This window comes from Rhinoraja longicauda, chromosome 4, assembly GCF_053455715.1.
Source record: "Rhinoraja longicauda isolate Sanriku21f chromosome 4, sRhiLon1.1, whole genome shotgun sequence".
Taxonomy (NCBI): domain Eukaryota; kingdom Metazoa; phylum Chordata; class Chondrichthyes; order Rajiformes; family Arhynchobatidae; genus Rhinoraja; species Rhinoraja longicauda.
Genome location: NC_135956.1, coordinates 83,820,115 through 83,838,263, shown reverse-complemented (window position 1 = coordinate 83,838,263; position 18,149 = coordinate 83,820,115). Strand labels below are relative to the sequence as shown.

The window sequence follows — 18,149 nt, the reverse complement described above, 5'->3', positions numbered from 1 at the left end:
ATGAATTCCACAGATTCACCACCCTCTGGCTAAGGAAATTCCTCCTTGTCTCCTTTCCAAAGGTACGTCCTTTTATTCTGAGCCTGTGCCCTCTGATTCTAGACTCTCCAACTTGTAGAAACTTCTTCTCCATATTGTTGAGCATCTCCATGCGGTAATTTGTCATTTGTGCATGTAGTGAGAAACTCTTGCCACAGTATAGCATGGGTAGACACAAAATGCTGGAGTAACTCAGCGGGTCAGGCAGCATCTCAGGAGAGAAGGAATGGGTGACGTTTCGGGTCGAGACCCTTCTTCAGACTGAAAAAGGGTCTCGACCTGAAACGTCACCCATTCCTTCTCTCTTGAGATGCTGCCTGACCCGCTGAGGTACTCCAGCATTTTGCGTCTACCTTCGATTTGAACCAGCATCTGCAATTATTTTCCTCCACAGTATATCATTATCTTTATTCTCTCTTCCAGCCCCTCAATAATTTCCTATTTGCCTCAATGAATCTGTTCCAGTTTTATGCACAATCCCCATTTTATTATGTCTACATTGTAGAGCCTCATTCAAAAGCGCCCAGAATTTATGTAAAAAGCCCTTGAACTTTACCTTATCTTACCACTTTGGTTGATTTTTTTAAATGAAATAACTGTGTAAAGGGACATGATGCTCTCAAATAATCTTTGATTTCTCTAATCAGTTCATGCTTGTCTGAGTGCCTTATAAGTAAAGGGTCTGAAGAAGGGTCCTGATCTGAAAAGTCATCTGTCCATTTCCCTCCACAGATGCTGCCTGCCCTGGTGACTTCCTCTGGCATTTTGTTTGGTACCTTTACAAGTAGAGCTGTGTATAGTAGAAGTGAATTCAAAGCACTATTCTATGTTTTATAAACTAACCTCTTTTATTTTCTCTGAAGTTTTATACTGGAGTTGAAATTTGTCTTTGATCCAATTTTCAATTTCGTTCAATGGGAAATGAGACATCAAGTAAAACAGTTTGCCAAAATTGCAATTATTTGTCTTGCATTTCACGGAAGACCTCTTTCTAGTCCAGTATCTATCCCAATGCTAAATTATTTTTTTAATTTCAGAAAGTAGGTCATTGTTGCATGCGAGGGTTGGTAAATAACATTTTCAAGATCCACACCAGAACTATTCAGAACTATCAGCTCAGTATGGAGAAGGGTGGCTGAGATGACAGGTTCACTTTCCAAGATGCAATCTAGTCGATACTTCTCAGAGTCAGAACCAGAGTTAAGGACCTCACGCAGTTCAATAAAACATCACAGTTTCATGGTCCGTGATCACTTATTTTGTTACCTGTGGGAAAACTTTGGGGTGCTATCCAGGAAAATCATTTCATACATGAATACATCGGTTATGCAAAAGAGAAATAACTGTGCAGAATATGGTATTATAGCTACAGAGAAAGTGTAGATTAAAAAATAGCATCGGGACACCATGAGGTACATTGGGAATACATCCGTAGCACATGAGAGGTCGGTTCACGAGACTGATAACAGTGGGGAAGGTGGTACATGTTTCAAGCCTTTATCACTGTCCTACCTGAGAGAAGGGAAAAGAAAATGACCTAGGAGTAAGTGAGCCTTGATTATGTTGGCAATGTTAAGTGTGGATGGATTCATTGGGAGGGGAGGAATCAGAGGGAATGCTGGTTTGCATGACAGACCGGGCTGCATCTACAACCTTGCAATTTCATGCAGTCTTACGCAGAGCAATTGCCATACCAAGCTGTGATGCAACTGATAGGATGTTTTCTATGGTGCGTCTATAGAAACTGGTGAGAGTGGTTGGAGTCATGCCGAATTTCTTCCCATCTTCTGTGGAAGTAGAGGCATTGGTGTGCATTCTTGCCATAACATTGTCATGGTAGGACCAGGTCAAATTGTTGGTGATAGTTAGACCTAGGAACGAGTTCTCGGCCATCTCCACTACAGCATAATTGATACAGACTGGAATGCATATTCCATCCTGCTTCCTAAAGTAGATGACCAACTCCTCTGTTTTGCTGATATTGACTGTTAGGTATTTATTCACAAAATGCTGGAGTAACTCAGCAGGTCAGGCAGCATCTCAGGAGAGAAGGAATGGGCGACGTTTCGGGTCGAGACCCTTCTTCAGACTGATGCCAGGGGGGGCGGAACGAAGGAAGGATATAGGTGGAGACAGGAAGACAGTGGGAGATCTGGGAAGGGGGAGGGGAAGAGAGGGACAGAGGAACTATCTAAAGTTGGAGAAGTCAATGTTCATACCGCTGGGCTGCAAGCTGCCCAGGCGAAATATGAGGTGCTGTTCCTCCAATTTCCGGTGGGACTCACTATGGCACTGGAGGAGGCCCATGACAGAAAGGTCAGACTGGGAATGGGAGGGGGAGTTGAAGTGCTCAGCCACCGGGAGATCAGATTGGTTAATGCGGACTGAGCGCAGGTGTTGAGCGAAGCGATTGCCGAGCCTGCGTTTGGTTTCGCCGATGTAAATAACCGTTAGGTTGTTGTCTTAACACCATGCTACCAATCTCTATCTCTGTCTCCCCATTGTTCGAGATCTTGCCGACTGCAGTGGTGTGTCATCTTCAAACCTGTAATCAGAAAACATGCAAACATGGAAATGGATGAAATTAATCTGTCTTTCATTCCTGTGACCCTCTGCAATTTTGTTCCAACATTTATTTGATCATTGCTCTGTCATTTAAAGGGCGTATCCTGCAGTCTTTCAAATTTCAGGGTCAGTATCAGGGAAGCTAAACTCATTACTGAATTCAAAGGAGTTTAAGTAAGAACGCATGTAACTGCAGCAAATAAATTTATTAGAGACTTTTTGTCATTATGCGTAAGGTAGGGATAACACAGAAGTGAGTTTTATCATCATCTTAAGTTCTGGTGAATTCAATGAAAGCTTTACTTTTAGACCAAGGAAAATGGCATGGTTTTTATGCGTTTAAGAATTTGAAAATGTTTTTGTTTCCAATTTATATTATACATACCTTTCATGATGGTAAATACCAACAACCTGTTTAATTTTCCTCCTGATTAGTGTCACATTCTGCATTCATATCATATCATATCATATATATACAGTCGGAAACAGGCCTTTTCGGCCCACCAAGTCCGTGCCGCCCAACGATCCCCGCACATTAACACTATCCTACACCCACTAGGGACAATTTTTTACCTTTACCCAGCCAATTAACCTACATACCTGTACGTCTTTGGACGCATTGATAAATCTATCTTTATATTTTTTGACAGAAGCGAGCAAAGGGACAGGTTCTCTTTGATAAAGTATGTGGGCAGCTCAACCTTCTGGAGAAAGATTACTTTGGACTGACATTTCGGGACTCTGAAAATCAAAAGGTATGTTGAACAGTTGGGTTGATTGAATGAGAATACATTTTGTGGAAAAGGGAGTGTGTTTTAAAAAAAAAAATTGTCTTGGCATGGCCTGGCATTCACTTTCTTGATATCGTACCTGTGTTGTTTTGTGTACTTTTTCTGTCTCACTCCATTGATTTTGAGAGAAATTGCGTTAAAATAGATTTACCATGAAGACCAAACATCACAAATGAGTGAATTTCGGAAGTTCAGAGGTTAGTTAACACGCACATTTTAAGAAAATGATCAGTATTCCATTGCATTCTGTGTAATCTAGGCAAGAAGTGACCAAATCTTTAAATGCTGTATGTTTTGTTACTCTAGTTTAAAAGGTATTCGTGGAACTGAAACCTAAGAACGGTTGTAACAGATTTCCGCTAAGGTGTGAGAGGTGGCATTGGAGACATCCAATGTAGACTATCCTCAGGTGATCCACATAAATGACAAGATCTTTGGCAGCGGTCTTAACATTTGACAGGTGCTCCTTAATTCCTGGAGTGAATGAATGGAGCTGAGGGAAAGATCAGTAGATGGCAATCATTATACCATTCGATCTGATGTCTGGGACAATCTGAACTTGTGGCACATATCTGATTTGTCCATTGGAACTGGTACTGCAGTTAATATGGTTGAACCAGTTTACCACATGCTCAGAGCGGGCAAAGATGTACTCTCCTTTCCCTTCGGAGATGGCAGGTCATGCAGGAAACAAGGAAATTTACTGCACAGGAAATAGTCATTTGATCAGTGAGGTTCACACTATCAAAATGTGTCCGCATTTAGCTGCCTTCTGTACAGTGAAGTCGCATTCTCTATGGTGAACTCCTCACTTACAGCCAGGTCAAGTAAGGCTGTCCGTTTTACTCATGATAGACCTGGCCTTCACCCTACTTGCTGGTGGTGTCTCTCACTGTTTCACCCTGGTGCGTGTAATGCAGAGGCAGCACCCAATGATAATTGCGCTTCCATGGCCATTGCACTCAATGTGCTCAGTGCATAGAACACCGTACATGGAAACAGATTTTCATTCCTGTGAACTATGAAGTTTTGTGACACAATTAAATTTAAGCGTCACTATCACCAACTTGTGACTGTTTTATTTACTTTGGACCAAAATTTAGGACCCAAACAAAAATTCCTGATTGATTTTAAGAAATGTAGTTTCAAAGATACTATTTACTATTGGTGTAGGAAAATAACTGCAGGTGCTGGTTCAAATCGAAGGTAGACACAAAATGCTGGAGTAACTCAGCGGGTCAGGCAGCATCTCAGGAGAGAAGGAACGGGTGACGTTTCGGGTCGAGACCCTTCAGTCTGAAGAAGGGCCTCGACCCTAAACGTCACCCATTCCTTCTCTCTAAGATGCTGCCTGACCCGCTGAGTTACTCCAGCATTTTGTGTTTACTATTGGGGTCACTTTAGCATGGCTAGTAGACCTGATGCATCTTTGGTCTAACAACCAAGATTCAATACAGACCTCCTGCACTGTCTGTGACTTTGTGGACTTCTTCTGAGAGCTCTGGTTTCCTCTCACTCAAAGGATGTGTGGGCTTGTGGGTTAATTGACCACTGTGAATTGTTCTGAGTGTGTAGGTAATTATTGGAAATTTCAGGAGTGGTTTTGGGGGGGTGGGCGGGATATGGAATTGATGGGATATAGGAAGAAGAAAACGAAAATTGGTGACCGATGATCAACATAGACGAAGGCCTTGGAAGGGTCCTGACCCAAAAGGTTGCCTGTTTAGGTTCTCAAGACATGCTGCCTGGCCCACTGAGTTACTCCAGCACTTTGTGTCTTTTGTTGTAAGCCAGCAGCTGCAATCTCTCGTGCCTAATGAGTCTTATGCTGTATGACTATTGTAGGAGCCATTTATGCTTAATTCAGTTATTGTCATTGTGTTATGGCTATGTTTTAATATTTCTAGTTTCTGTCTTTTTTGCCTGCTTGTGGGTGTGACTTAATGCGTAATTGGGAGTGTCTAGATGGGAGGAGGCTAGTGTGTCGACAGAGGTTGTGGGTCAGCTTAGACTCGGAGGATGGTGAGCGTACAGTTCTTTACCATGCGCTCGCACCAGCTATGCTTGTAAGAACCATACGGTAATAACTGCAAGAATTTCTAGATATTGTTTGAAGAAGAAACAGTTGATAAAGTATGGTGTGTAAGCTATAACTACATTTCATCCCCGAGAAGTAATGGCTATCGAAGTGGGATTTCGAGATGGTATAGAAACTGCCATTACAACTATGATTATCCATGTATGTAAAACCAATTATATATTAAACACAAAAAACTGGAGTAACTCAGTGGGTCAGACAGCATCTCTGGTTTAAACCAGCATCTGCAGATTCTTCCTACGAATTACAGTATATATAAGTTTTATGGTAAACCACTATTAATTTGAATTAACCTAATGCTTCATTTTGAGGTCATCATAAGAAAAGATTGGCTAGAAAAGGTTCCAATCTATTTTTTAAAATTATTAACCTATTAAAATTTTATATTTTAGAACTGGTTGGACCCAGCCAAGGAAATTAAAAAGCAGATCCGAAGTAAGTATATTTTGCTACTGGCTTAAAATGCTACTCACACGTAATGATCACTGAAATAATGCATATCTTCTGCTCATGTAGAGAATATTTCTTTCCTTCACCATCTGAGATTTGAAGACCTGTAACGTACAAAGGGTTTTCTAATTTTTTTTTCTTCATTTTCCCCATTTTAGAATTTTTTGTTTTCATCTTGTACTCGACCAAGTGGACCCATTGGGCCCAAACCTCTCCTGCATTGGTGCAGCACCCTGCCCTCCCTCCTCAACCCCCCTCCCCTCTCCCTTCTCCCCCACTCCCCCCCTCCCTCCCTCCTCCCCTCCCCCTCCCCTCCTTTTAAACTTTAAAATGTGAATATCTTTAAAAATATTAGACCGGTTTCAATAAAACTACTTGCATTATCACTAAAGTGACAATGGTGAGGAAGGTGGGCCTAAAATTGTCGCACTATCGTGTACCGTTTTGGCTGAAGTTCAGTCACAAACAAGATAACAAAGGAGAGTTTTAGTATATAGATTAGAGATGAGCTTGCATTGAATTATGGATTATCTGCCGGCTTTTCTGAATTACTATTTCATTCCAAACTCGGTAACCAGAGCTGCTGATCTAGGAATGAATGATGTGGCAAATGACAGAAATAATCACAATGCAGCGAATCAAACTAACATTCCAAAAACCTGCCTATTTAGGACTGCAATCTAATTGGGAACAAGAATGAAGATGTAGAATATTTGGGAAATTAAAAATTGAAGTGATTATGTACCTAAATTATGACAATCTTTTAAATATTAAATATCTTATAGGTTCTTAAATATTTTTCTTTTTACTTTAGTTAGAATTTGGCCAGTGTATGCTGGCAAACGCTTTTGTATACAGTGTTTGGATTCACTGTTATCCTCTCTTACAATTTTGTATCTTTATGGCGCTATACTTGCATATGAAGGTGCAATGTGAAATGAGATGCAATGTCCATATTTGACATGTTTCTTATATCTCCTGATCCCAATACCATAACAGTATTTGCTTCGGCATGGGTCTGAAACGCTTATCAACTTCTTGTCATCTCTGAGGTTTCCCAGTTCTATCCTCACAGGAAATCCAACTCTGTGAACTCTACTGCAGTAAGCTTAGAACAGCTCTGCATTTTTTCTTAGCTGACTTACTGGTTCCCTTTGAAGGTATTTATTCACAAAATGCTGGAGTAACTCAGCAGGTCAGGCAGCATCTCAGGAGAGAAGGAATGGGTGACGTTTCGGGTCGAGACCCTTCTTCAGACAGTTATTTTCTTATACTACTGGTTCCCTAACCGTCGACTCTTATATAACAAAATCCACATATTCATTTGTAATCCATTTATGATTTTAGGCCATAAAACCTCTGTAACCTGCTTTAATTGTACATCACAGCCCAGACACTCTTTGCTTCTAATACCAATCTGCCCAACCCCTCTTTCTGCTTCGGATTTGCATCGACTCAAACTCATTCATCAAAAATGTAAGGTGGTAATAGAGGTTATGTTACTTGACTGGCAATGTGGAGCTCCAGACTCAAAAGAAAGAGACGGGTGAAGTTACTTGATTAGCAAATCTTTTCATGTGGCTGTGGAACTGTTCAGAAAGGTGACTGCATCAACAAAGACATGAACACTGCCAGGCTTGACAAAAATAGTGTTGTGGATTTTCACAGACTCTCCTAGGTCTGGAAGAATTCAGATATTTATTTCAGTGGGATTTTTTTCCCGAAAGAATAAGCTCTAAAATTCATTAACTAACAACATTACAAGTTTTGTTAATCACCTGTGTACCATCTATCTATCTATCTATCTATCTGTATATTACTAAAACTGTCCGTGTGTATGTGTGCAGCATAGCTTTTGTGGTTCGCACAGCCAAAACGGTACACCATAGCGCCACACTTTTTGGCCCACGTTACTCGCCATCATCCTGGGCATATTATGTAACAACTCTCATTCAAATTGAAGCTATATTTTTATAGCTAGAGAGATTTTAAAGTTTAAAAATGTCCTTTCTAACCCATTTCTTGAAGGTCTTCAGCGTGTGACGTCACAATGGGATGTGTGCGACTGAGATGAGCTCACGCTCCCCCCACCCCTGGACCTTTATGCAATGCGACCCGCACGCCTTCAAGAGATCAGCTCTCTCTCGCCGCACCCCCCCCCCCCCCCCCCCCCGGACCTTTAACTAATGCGCTACCCCCAGGACCTTTAACTAATGCGCTCCCCCCCACCCCCCCGGAGGTGGGGGCGAGTGAGGGGGGGGGGGGGAATAGGGGCTGGGAGGGGGAAACGGGGGTGGAGGCAGGGCTGTGGGGAGTGGGTGTAGGGGAGGATCAAGTGGGGGAGGGGCAAGTGGGAGAGGTAGGGGGGGATGGAGTGGGTCAGTGGGGGGAGGAGGGGGGGATTAAGTGGGGGGGGTTGAGGGTGCTACAATACAGGAGAGGCTTTGAGTCCAGGACTCACTCAATCACACCCTGTCCCCTTCCCTGATCCCCCTCTACGAGGAATGGGCCCAACAGGTCCACTTGGTCTAGTATATAATGACGCATTGCTCTGTTATACATGTTGCAGTAGTAAGGTTACTGATTAGGTGTAAGTGAACACCACAGTTCACGGTAAATAGTGTTTTAAAAGAACCTAAACAGTTCATAGATTCAACACATAACTAAAACAAAAACAAGATGGTGGAATGCAAGGTGTGAGACCTGGGAAGAGAAAGCAATGATGGGCAAGATACACTAAATAGTAGACCTCGTGTAGGGGTAGAAAACCAATGATTCATATGATTATAGGGAAAACATTATTACGTGTAGTGTCCTTGTTTGATAAAGCTGTCTTCATAATTGTTATTCAAAGTTTTGTTATTCAAAATGATGAGCATTTTGAAAAATAATTGAAAAGGTGATGTTCCAAATGTGTGGCATCTTTACACTGACCTCTTGTCATTTCTGTTTTTGTTTTAAAATGTTTAACAATCTATAGTTGTATTCCACTTAGTGACATCTATTCTAAGTGCAACTGATACATGTCACATCGTTCTAACTTGTCCGGTTTACTGGAGCATGCAGATATGGTGTTGAACTACATTTTTCCATATACATCAGATTTTTAAAAGTTATTGTTCACTATTAAATTGGCAATGGGGGCGGATTGAAATCATGAGCCATATTGCTGTAATTGAACTTTTTATTTTATCACACTTCTGCAGTTGTACAGGGCCCTAGTGAGACCGCACCTGGAGTACTGTGTGCCGTTTTGGTCTCCAAATTTGAGGGAGGACATTCTTGCTATTGAGGGAGTGCAGCGTAGGTACACTAGGTTAATTCCCGGAATGGCGGGACTGTCATATGTTGAAAGACTGGAGTGACTAGGCTTGAATAAACTGGAATTTAGAAGGATGAGAGGGGATCTTATTGAAACATATAAGATTATTAAGGGATTGGACACGCTAGAGGCAGGAAACATGTTCCCAATCTTAATGTTGGGGGAGTCCAGAACCAGGAGCCACAGTTTAAGAATAAGGGGTAGACCATTTAGAACAGATGAGGAAACACTTTTTCACTCAGAGTGTTGTAAATCTGTGGAATTCTCTGCCTCAGAAGGCAGTGGAGGCCAATTTTCTGGATGCTTTCAAGAGAGAGTTAGATGGAGCTCTTAATGATAGCGGGTATGGGGAGAGGGCAGGAACGGGGTACTGACTGTGAATAATCAGCCATGATCACATTGAATGGCGGTGCTGGCTCGAAGGGCGCAATGGCCTCCTCCTGCACCTGTTGTCTATTGTCACTTCTATCAATGTGAAGGTTGACAATAAATTATTGCAGGCTGACAACCGTGATGTGAGATAAAGTAATTGCAGCATGATGGTGCAGACTTATCATCCTCCTTGGCATATCAAACTTATGCTTGAATTATAATCAGGCACATTTGTGGTTCCTTTCACTCTGAGCAGCTGTTTGCTTGGGTATCAATTGAACATGTACTTGGTTAATTCAGGCCTGGAAGTTTTCTTCCCCACTATGCAACTTTCTCCTTTCTAAGTGAGAAAAAAAAGTTCATTAGTGGAGAAGAAAACATGAAATTAGCATTTTTTTTTTCATTTAACACTTTGAAAACCGAAACTGTTGCTTATTGCTTCTGCCATATTACATACTCCTGTTGTCATGGTAACAGTTTTACAAAAACATCAGATGCACATTTTGATAAAATGATTCACCAGGTTAACACAATAGTAATTTCTCCAAATAAACCATTATGAAAATTGGGGGGAAGGGCATTCCGGACAATTTCTAATAAAGAAACGAAGTCGTGGGTATCTTTACATTTCAGAATTGACCCAAGGTAAAGTTGTCAACAAAAAAAAGTGCTGGACCTATTTATTACTAGTGAAAAAGCATTTCTTTAAAGTAATTATTTCAAAGCAAAGCTTAAATCTCTTTTTGTTTGAAATGATTTCTCTCCATCTAGGTGGTTTGTGGCAGTTTGCATTCAACGTGAAGTTCTATCCTCCAGATCCCGCCCAGCTCTCTGAGGACATCACAAGGTGAGTGGGAACAAATGTTTCCTTTGCCTGCAGTTGGATCTACTTTGGAAACCAGTGTTTTGTAATGACTTTCTATGGAATCTATGGAAAGATGCCGAGAGGAGAGTTCATGCCGTGCATGCAAAGTGTGACATTGGATATTGAGTCCCATGAAATTCCTATCATCTCATCAGTTACTTTTAGTTAATCATCAAATCAAAATAAAATCATTCTATGCAGGAATACAATCAAGCCAGACGCGAGAATAATAGGTCGTGCAAAGAAAAAAATATCGGTGTGCAGAATATAGTTTTACAGTGTTACATTTACAGAGGCCATGCAGTCTAAACGGTGGCGCAGCGGTAGAGTTGCTGCCTTACAGCGAATGCAGCGCCGGAGACTCAGGTTCGATCCTGACTCCGGGTGCCGTCTGTAGGGAGTTCGTACGTTCTCCCCGTGACTTTTTCAGTCAGAGAGTTGTGAATCTGTGGAATTCTCTGCCTCAGAAGGCAGTGGAGGCCAATTCTCTGAATGCATTCAAGAGAGAGCTAGATAGAGCTCTTAAGGATAGTGGAGTCAGGGGGTATGGGGAGAAGGCAGGAATGGGGTACTGATTGAGAATGATCAGCCATGATCACATTGAATGGCGGTGCTGGCTCGAAGGGCCGAATGGCCTCCTCCTGCACCTATTGTCTATTGACCTGCGTGGGTTTTCTCCGAGATCTTCGGTTTCCTCCCACACTCCAAAGACGTACAGGTTTGTAGGTTAATTGACTGGGTAATTGTAAAAATTGTCCCAAGTGTGTGTGGGATAGTGTTAGTTTGCGAGGATCGCTGGGCGGCGCGGACTCGGTGGGCCGAAGGGCCTGTTTCCGCGCTGTATCTCTAAAAAACAATCACAATGAGGTAGTTTGAAAAATCAGGACTACATGCTAGCTTATGGGAGGACTGTTCAGTTGGCTGATAACATCAGGAAGGAGCTGCTCCTGAATCTCGTGGTATGTGCTTTCAAGCTTTTGTATCTTCTGCCTGATAAGAGAGGGGAGAAGATGGAATGATTGAGTTGAAAATCATTCTTGAGGGCAACGTGGCGTGTACAAGGAGTGTAGGAAAATAATTGCAGATGCTGGTCCATATTGAAGGTATCACAAAATGTTGGAGTAACTCAGCAGGTCTGGCATCATCTCAGGAGAGAAGGAATGGGTGACGTTTCAGCTCGAGTCCCTGCTTCAGTCTGAAGAAGGGTCTCGACCCGAAACGTCACCCATTCCTTCTCTCCTGAGATGCTGCCTGACCTGCTGAGTTACTCCAGCATTTTATGATACCTTTGGCATGTACAAGGAGTCAATTGGTGGTGGAGGTTGGGGGGTGGGGGGGGATGTTGGAGGCTGGTTTATGTGGTGGACCGGGCTACATCCACATCTCCCAGTAATTGTTTGGGCAGCGTTGTTGCCAAACCAAGTTGTGATACATCCCAATAGGATGCTTTCTGTGGTGCGAATATTGAAGTGGTGAGAGTTGTTGGAGATATGCTGAATCTCCATAGTCTTCTCGGGAAATAGAGGCATTTGTGTGCTTTATTGGCTCTAGTTTCAATGTGGTCGGTCCAGGGTAAATTGTTGGTGATATTTGCACCTCGCTTCCTGAACGCATTAAACTAGCTGCTTTGGAGAGGTTAAAGATGGCCGTGAATAGTCAAGCTCGCTGGTCTGAACAAGTTCTGAGGCAGCTGGGGACTCCATCCAGACCAGTTGCTTTCCACAGTATGTGATACCCCATCTCTCACAAAGAGGTAAGAACATGAGATGAGAGGAAAGAGAATTGAAAGAGGAAGAAGATGGCGATGAACCAACCCGCAGCATGTCGGAAGAAACAGATTTCAAAGAAACTTTGAAAGAAACAAATATGTCAGAAGAGAATGGATGAAAGCTTGAAAGTAGAATGGGATGATTGCAGAATCTTTCTTATTGCCTGTTCGCCTGAAGCAAAGACGTCACAATGTTACCAATAATCTGCCAACACAAAATATACCCCGATGATATATTATACAGATTGCAATGCTCTTACCATCCTGGTAGAGCTACATTAAGGATGACTTCATTTAATTTTAGGCTGTTGGGCATATTAAATATTGCCATCTGCCTCTTTTCTGCTGAGTGCTTTGAACCTGCGTTCTCAACAATCGGCAGTGTATTTCATCCTGTGTGATTCTCCAAGATCTTTCTGAATGCTTTCCATACTGCAGAGGATGTACATTAGTTAATGCGAGAGTTTTATTTCACTTCAAAGTTCATGTACTTTGAAAGCTTCACTCAACACTCTGATTCAAAACATCTTTTAGAAATACTTAATTCACGTTATCTTACAAACGCATTGAGGAAGTGTACTTTTTTTAATTTCCTCTATCTACAAATTAATACCACAGATATACATCAGCTAAAATTTCCCCCCCCAAAAAAGGGAAGAATTCACTGCTTAAATATGATAATTTGGACTGCAGAGAGAGTGACAGCGGTCGGTACAACTCTGGTCACATCACGGTGAAGGATGTGTGTGTGGCCCGGACATTGAACTGATGGCTGTGGGTCTCCGTTTATGCTTTGTGCCCTGGGGGATTCTCTCACGCTGCTGTGGTGGCTGTTTAAGTCTATGTTTAATCTTTATAGACAATAGGTGCAGGAGGAGGCCATTCGGCCCTTCGAGCCAGCACCACCATTCAATGTGATCATGGCTGAACATTCTCAATCAGTACCCTGTTCCTGCGTTCTCCCCCTACCCCCTGACTCCGCTATCCTTAATAGCTCTATCTAGCTCTCTCTTGAATGCATTCAGAGAATTGGCCTCCACTGCCTTCTGAGGCAGAGAATTCCACTCTGAGGCAGAGAATTCCATATAGTTATGTGTTTTGTTGCTTTTTTTTGGTATGAATGTATGGCAAATCAAATTTCATTGTACCTCGGTACATGTGACAATAAAGAACCCTGTCATCATTGAACCATAATCATATCTGAATGGTGTCAAGTTAGGAAAAGGGGACGTACAACGTGATCTGGGTGTCCTAGTGCATCAGTCACTGAAAGGAAGCATGCAGGTACAGCAGGCAGTGAAGAAAGCCAATGGAATGTTGGCCTTCATAACAAGAGGAGCTGAGTATATGAGGAAAGAGGTCCTTCTGCAGTTGTACAGGGCCCTAGTGAGACCGCACCTGGAGTACTGTGTGCAGTTTTGGTCTCCAAATTTGAGGAAGGATATTCTTGCTATTGAGGGCGTGCAGCGTAGGTTTACTAGGTTAATTCCCGGAATGGCGGGACTGTCATATGTTGAAAGACTGGAGCGACTAGGCTTGTATACACTGGAATTTAGAAGGATGAGAGGGGATCTTATCGAAACGTATAAGATCACTAAGTGGTTGGACACGTTAGAGGCAGGAAACATGTTCCCAATGTTGGGGGAGTCCAGAACAAGGGGCCACAGTTTAAGAATAAGGGGTAGGCCATTTAGAACAGAGATGAGGAAAAACTTTTTTAGTCAGAGAGTTGTGAATCTGTGGAATTCTCTGCCTCAGAAGGCAGTGGAGGCCAATTCTCTGAATACATTCAAGAGAGAGCTAGATAGAGCTCTTAAGGATAGCGGAGTCAGGGGGTATGGGGAGAAAGCAGGAACGGGGTACTGATTGAGAATGATCAGCCATGATCACATTGAATGGCGGTGCTGGCTCGAAGGGCTGAATGGCCTACTCCTGCACCTATTGTCTATTGTCTATATATTTATGGTCAAATTATGTTGGAGAAAAGCGAACTGATCATCTGTTGTTGGAATTGAGCATTATTATTTTCCCACTCAATAACAATTGATCCGGGAGGTGGGCATCTTAATTCCACTTGAAGGTAAGGGGAAGGCCCAAATCTACATGCATCATACATACATCACAGGATAAGTTGAAAATTCTAGCAGCCAGCTAGAAACTAGAACAACACTTAAAATGTAGTTGATATTGCTCTGGATTCATGTTTTACTTCCTGCTATAGAAGCTGATAGACGAGTGGTAATGAGAGCTTGTCAACACCTTGTTGTAAAGCTAAAAGATTAAATAGATACATGGTATAATAATGTTAAAAAGCCTTCAGCATAAAAAGAAAGTACTATTGTGAAAGGCAATTGTGTTTGAGATGCATATCTCAAATGTCTCCATTGCTATTATTTGGACTACTTTCTTTCAAACAGCAACATGCATTGTCATCCAATTGTCATTTATGGTTCACAGCAAAGTGCTGTATGATCCAGTCAGAGAAGTGGAATTTAAATAAAATAGGTTGTATCACAAAAATCAGTTATTTGCAATGACATTCAACTGGTATATCTAAGATTTTTCAAATTTCTGTTTGTTTATTGTTGAAATATTGGACAAAGAAAGTAATTTTGCATTTTTACTTTCAATAAAAGGCTCTGATACCTGATTTCTGGCCAATATTAGAAACATAGAAAATAGGTGCAGGGGGAGGCCATTCGGCCCTTCGAGCCAGCACCGTCATTCATTGTGATCATGGCTGATCATCCACAATCAATAACCCGTGCCTGCCTTCTCCCCATATTCCTTGATTCCACTAGCCCCTAGAGCTCTATCTAACTCTCTCTTAAATCCATCCAGTGATTTGGCCTCCACTGCCCTCTGTGGCAGAGAATTCCACAAATTCACAACTCTCTGGGTGAAAAAGTTCCTTCTCACCTCAGTTTTAAATGGCCTCCCCTTTATTCTAAGACTGTGCCCCTGGTTCTGGACTCGCCCAACATTGGGAACATTTTTCCTGCATCTAGCTTGGCCTGTTCTTTTATAATTTTATATGTCTCTATAAGACCCCCTCTCATCCTTCTAAACTCCAGTGAATACAAGCCTAGTCTTTTCAATCTTTCCTCATATGACAGTCCCGCCATCCCAGGGATCAGTGCATTGGTTAACGGTGCAATTTGAACTTCTAGAACTTGGGCATAGTTGAAAATATCTCTTATCAATTGGCTTTATGTCTTCCTTCAACGGTCATAGTTGATTGGAAAAAAAAAATTGGAACTGCAATTGTAAGGTAGCTATCGGAAGTCATTACAACTCATTGAAGGGCTTGTCACTTTTGGTTTGGATTGTGAGACATGGACACGTACAGCATCTCAAATAGTATCAGGACTTACAACCAAGGTGATTATTGGCAAATAAAAGGATGAATTGGCAGAGTACACTGATGATTGTTGAGCCAGGCACCTTCTATTTGCATGCTTGCCAACTGAGCCAGTCCTTTGATAGAGTGTTGGGAAGTGTCATCTTCTGGACTTTAGCCAGCATTCCACACCATTCAGGTGTGGAGGTGAATCCACACCATTCACTCCTCCACACTGGAACTGTGTGGCAGTAACTCTACTTGCTGTACTATTGCATTATATAAATTAAAGTTTGAAATGAAGTAAATACTCAAACCTGCAAAATATAGGGGAGCCCAGAACAGGTGTCTCAAAACCAGCTAGTAAATTTGGAAAGTATTTGTTATTTGCTGGTTTCTGTTGAATTCACACATGCAACTTCATCTTTGTGCAAATTGAGACACAAGTGACTGCTGATGATTTGTATAATCCCTGTCCACCCTGGATTTTCATTTTATATGGTGTGTAGGTGACGTGGGAATCAGCCTGGAATATCCTCAACAGTTGACCACTGGACTATTGGTATGGTGCCTGGGAAAACCATCTAAAAGGCTGTAGATAGCTACTTGGATAATTTCTAGAGATTACACCAATTTGCATTGAGGTTATGGCTGGGGGAAATGGGAAATAGCACCAGAAATTTAGGGGATAAAAACTGCAGATGCTGGTTTAAATCAAAGGTAGACACAAAATGCTGGAGTAACTCAGGGGTTCAGGCAGCATCTCTGGAGAGAAGGAATGGGTGACGTTTCGGGTCGGGAACCTTCTTCAGTCTGAGGAAAGTCATCAACCCAAAACATCACCCTATTTGTCTCTCAACAAATCCTGCTTGCCTGCTGGCACAAAATGCTGGAGTAACTCAGAGGGTCAAGCAGCATCTCAGGAGAGAAGGAATGGGAGACGTTTCGGGTCAAGACCCTTCTTTGAAGAAGGGTCTCGACCCGAAACGTCACCCATTCCTTCTCTCCAGAGATGCTGCCTGACCCGCCGAGTTACTCCAGCATTTTGTGTCTACCCCAGAAATCTAGGGCTATATTAACATTTGAAAATTAATGGCAGGACCTGTTGGAAAAATTCAGTTGGCTCCTATTTTAGATGGCAGATTGCTGGAAATACAATTGAAATGAGGTGAAATCCAACACGAGAGTTCACCGGCTCAAACTGCATTAGTCATCTTATTAAATAGTTGGAGAAAATAGGAGGAGTGAATTGAAATGGCATGCAACTGGAGTTGAAGATGGCCATTGTGGACAGAACGAGGTGCAGTCATATAATCTTAAATAATTGCATAAAAATGTGGAATTAAATTTCGAACCCTTGGTCTCGCCAATATAGAGGAGGCCATGTCACGAATGCCAAATACATTAGACAATATTGGATAAGATACATGTGAGCCTCCTGAGTTCTTCCAGCAGTTTGATTTTTACTCCAGATTCCAGCATTTACAGTCTCTCTTTGTCTTGGTTTGCATTCCTCATTTGCCGTTGTAGAATTTTATTAGAATTTTGAATGGCATGAAGGCATTTTGAACATCTGATCAAAACTTATTGGACTTCTGAATATTAAAGTTACAAACTATCCGACCTCACTGTTGAAACGGAGTCATGCTTGTGCATTTCTCCATGGGAACTTACTCATTGGAGCTGGTTCCAGCAGTCATAGTCTGGCAGTGCGTAGCAACAGGACCTTTCAGAACATAAACAGTATCATGGCATTGGAGAAGACCAAGATACGGCCAGAAAACAAATAAATCTTTGACGGTTCATTTTAGCTTTGGAAGTTGTCACATATTTTGACATTTCTCATGTCCAGAAACCTTCATAGCTGTTTAAATTCCATTAACTGTTATACATTAGTTATAATATAATTAGTTATACATTTAAAATTAATTTATAATTACATTTAATTAATTAAGACTGAAATTAAATAGTAAATAAATCAAAACATTTGAAAGCAATCTAAAAATATGTACAGCCGCCTTAGTTCCTTTCAGTCTTGGTGTGGTATCTTCCAGCTTCACTTTTCCCGTAAGTTGGAGCTCAGTTGGGAAAATTCTGTGAAGAGCTGCTCCAACTTTGGGATATTTTAATGGCAATGCCAAAATTGCTTCTTTAACAGGAGCATGGCAGTTATTATAGACTATAGACAATAGACAATAGGTGCAGGAGTAGGCCATTCAGCCCTTCGAGCCAGCACCGCCATTCAATGCGATCATGGCTGATCACTCTCAATCAGTACCCCGTTCCTGCCTTCTCCCCATACCCCCTCACTCCTCTATCCTTAAGAGCTCTATCCAGCTCTCTCTTGAAAGCATCCAACGAACTGGCCTCCACTGCCTTCTGAGGCAGAGAATTCCACACCTTCACCACCCTCTGACTGAAAAAGTTCTTCCTCATCTCTGTTCTAAATGGCCTACCCCTTATTCTTAAACTGTGGCCCCTTGTTCTGGACTCCCCCAACATTGGGAACATGTTATCTGCCTCTAATGTGTCCAATCCC

General features: G+C 42.0%; 1 protein-coding gene across 16 annotated transcripts in view; it reads left to right on the top strand.

The window, feature by feature from the left end:
- The window catches only part of LOC144592932 (band 4.1-like protein 3), a 477,619-nt gene that overhangs the window by 392,030 nt on the left and 67,440 nt on the right, over positions 1 to 18,149 (top strand). For 14 of the 16 annotated variants that reach the window (XM_078398224.1, XM_078398232.1, XM_078398222.1 and 11 more), the window contains exons 4-6: positions 3,255 to 3,359; positions 5,886 to 5,928; positions 10,409 to 10,484. In XM_078398224.1, coding sequence (XP_078254350.1) covers positions 3,255 to 3,359; positions 5,886 to 5,928; positions 10,409 to 10,484 — 224 coding nt within the window. Of the gene's footprint in view, positions 1 to 3,254; positions 3,360 to 5,883; positions 5,929 to 10,408; positions 10,485 to 18,149 lie in introns of all 16 variants that reach the window. The other 2 variants (XM_078398220.1, XM_078398233.1) reach the window with 2 other exon arrangements.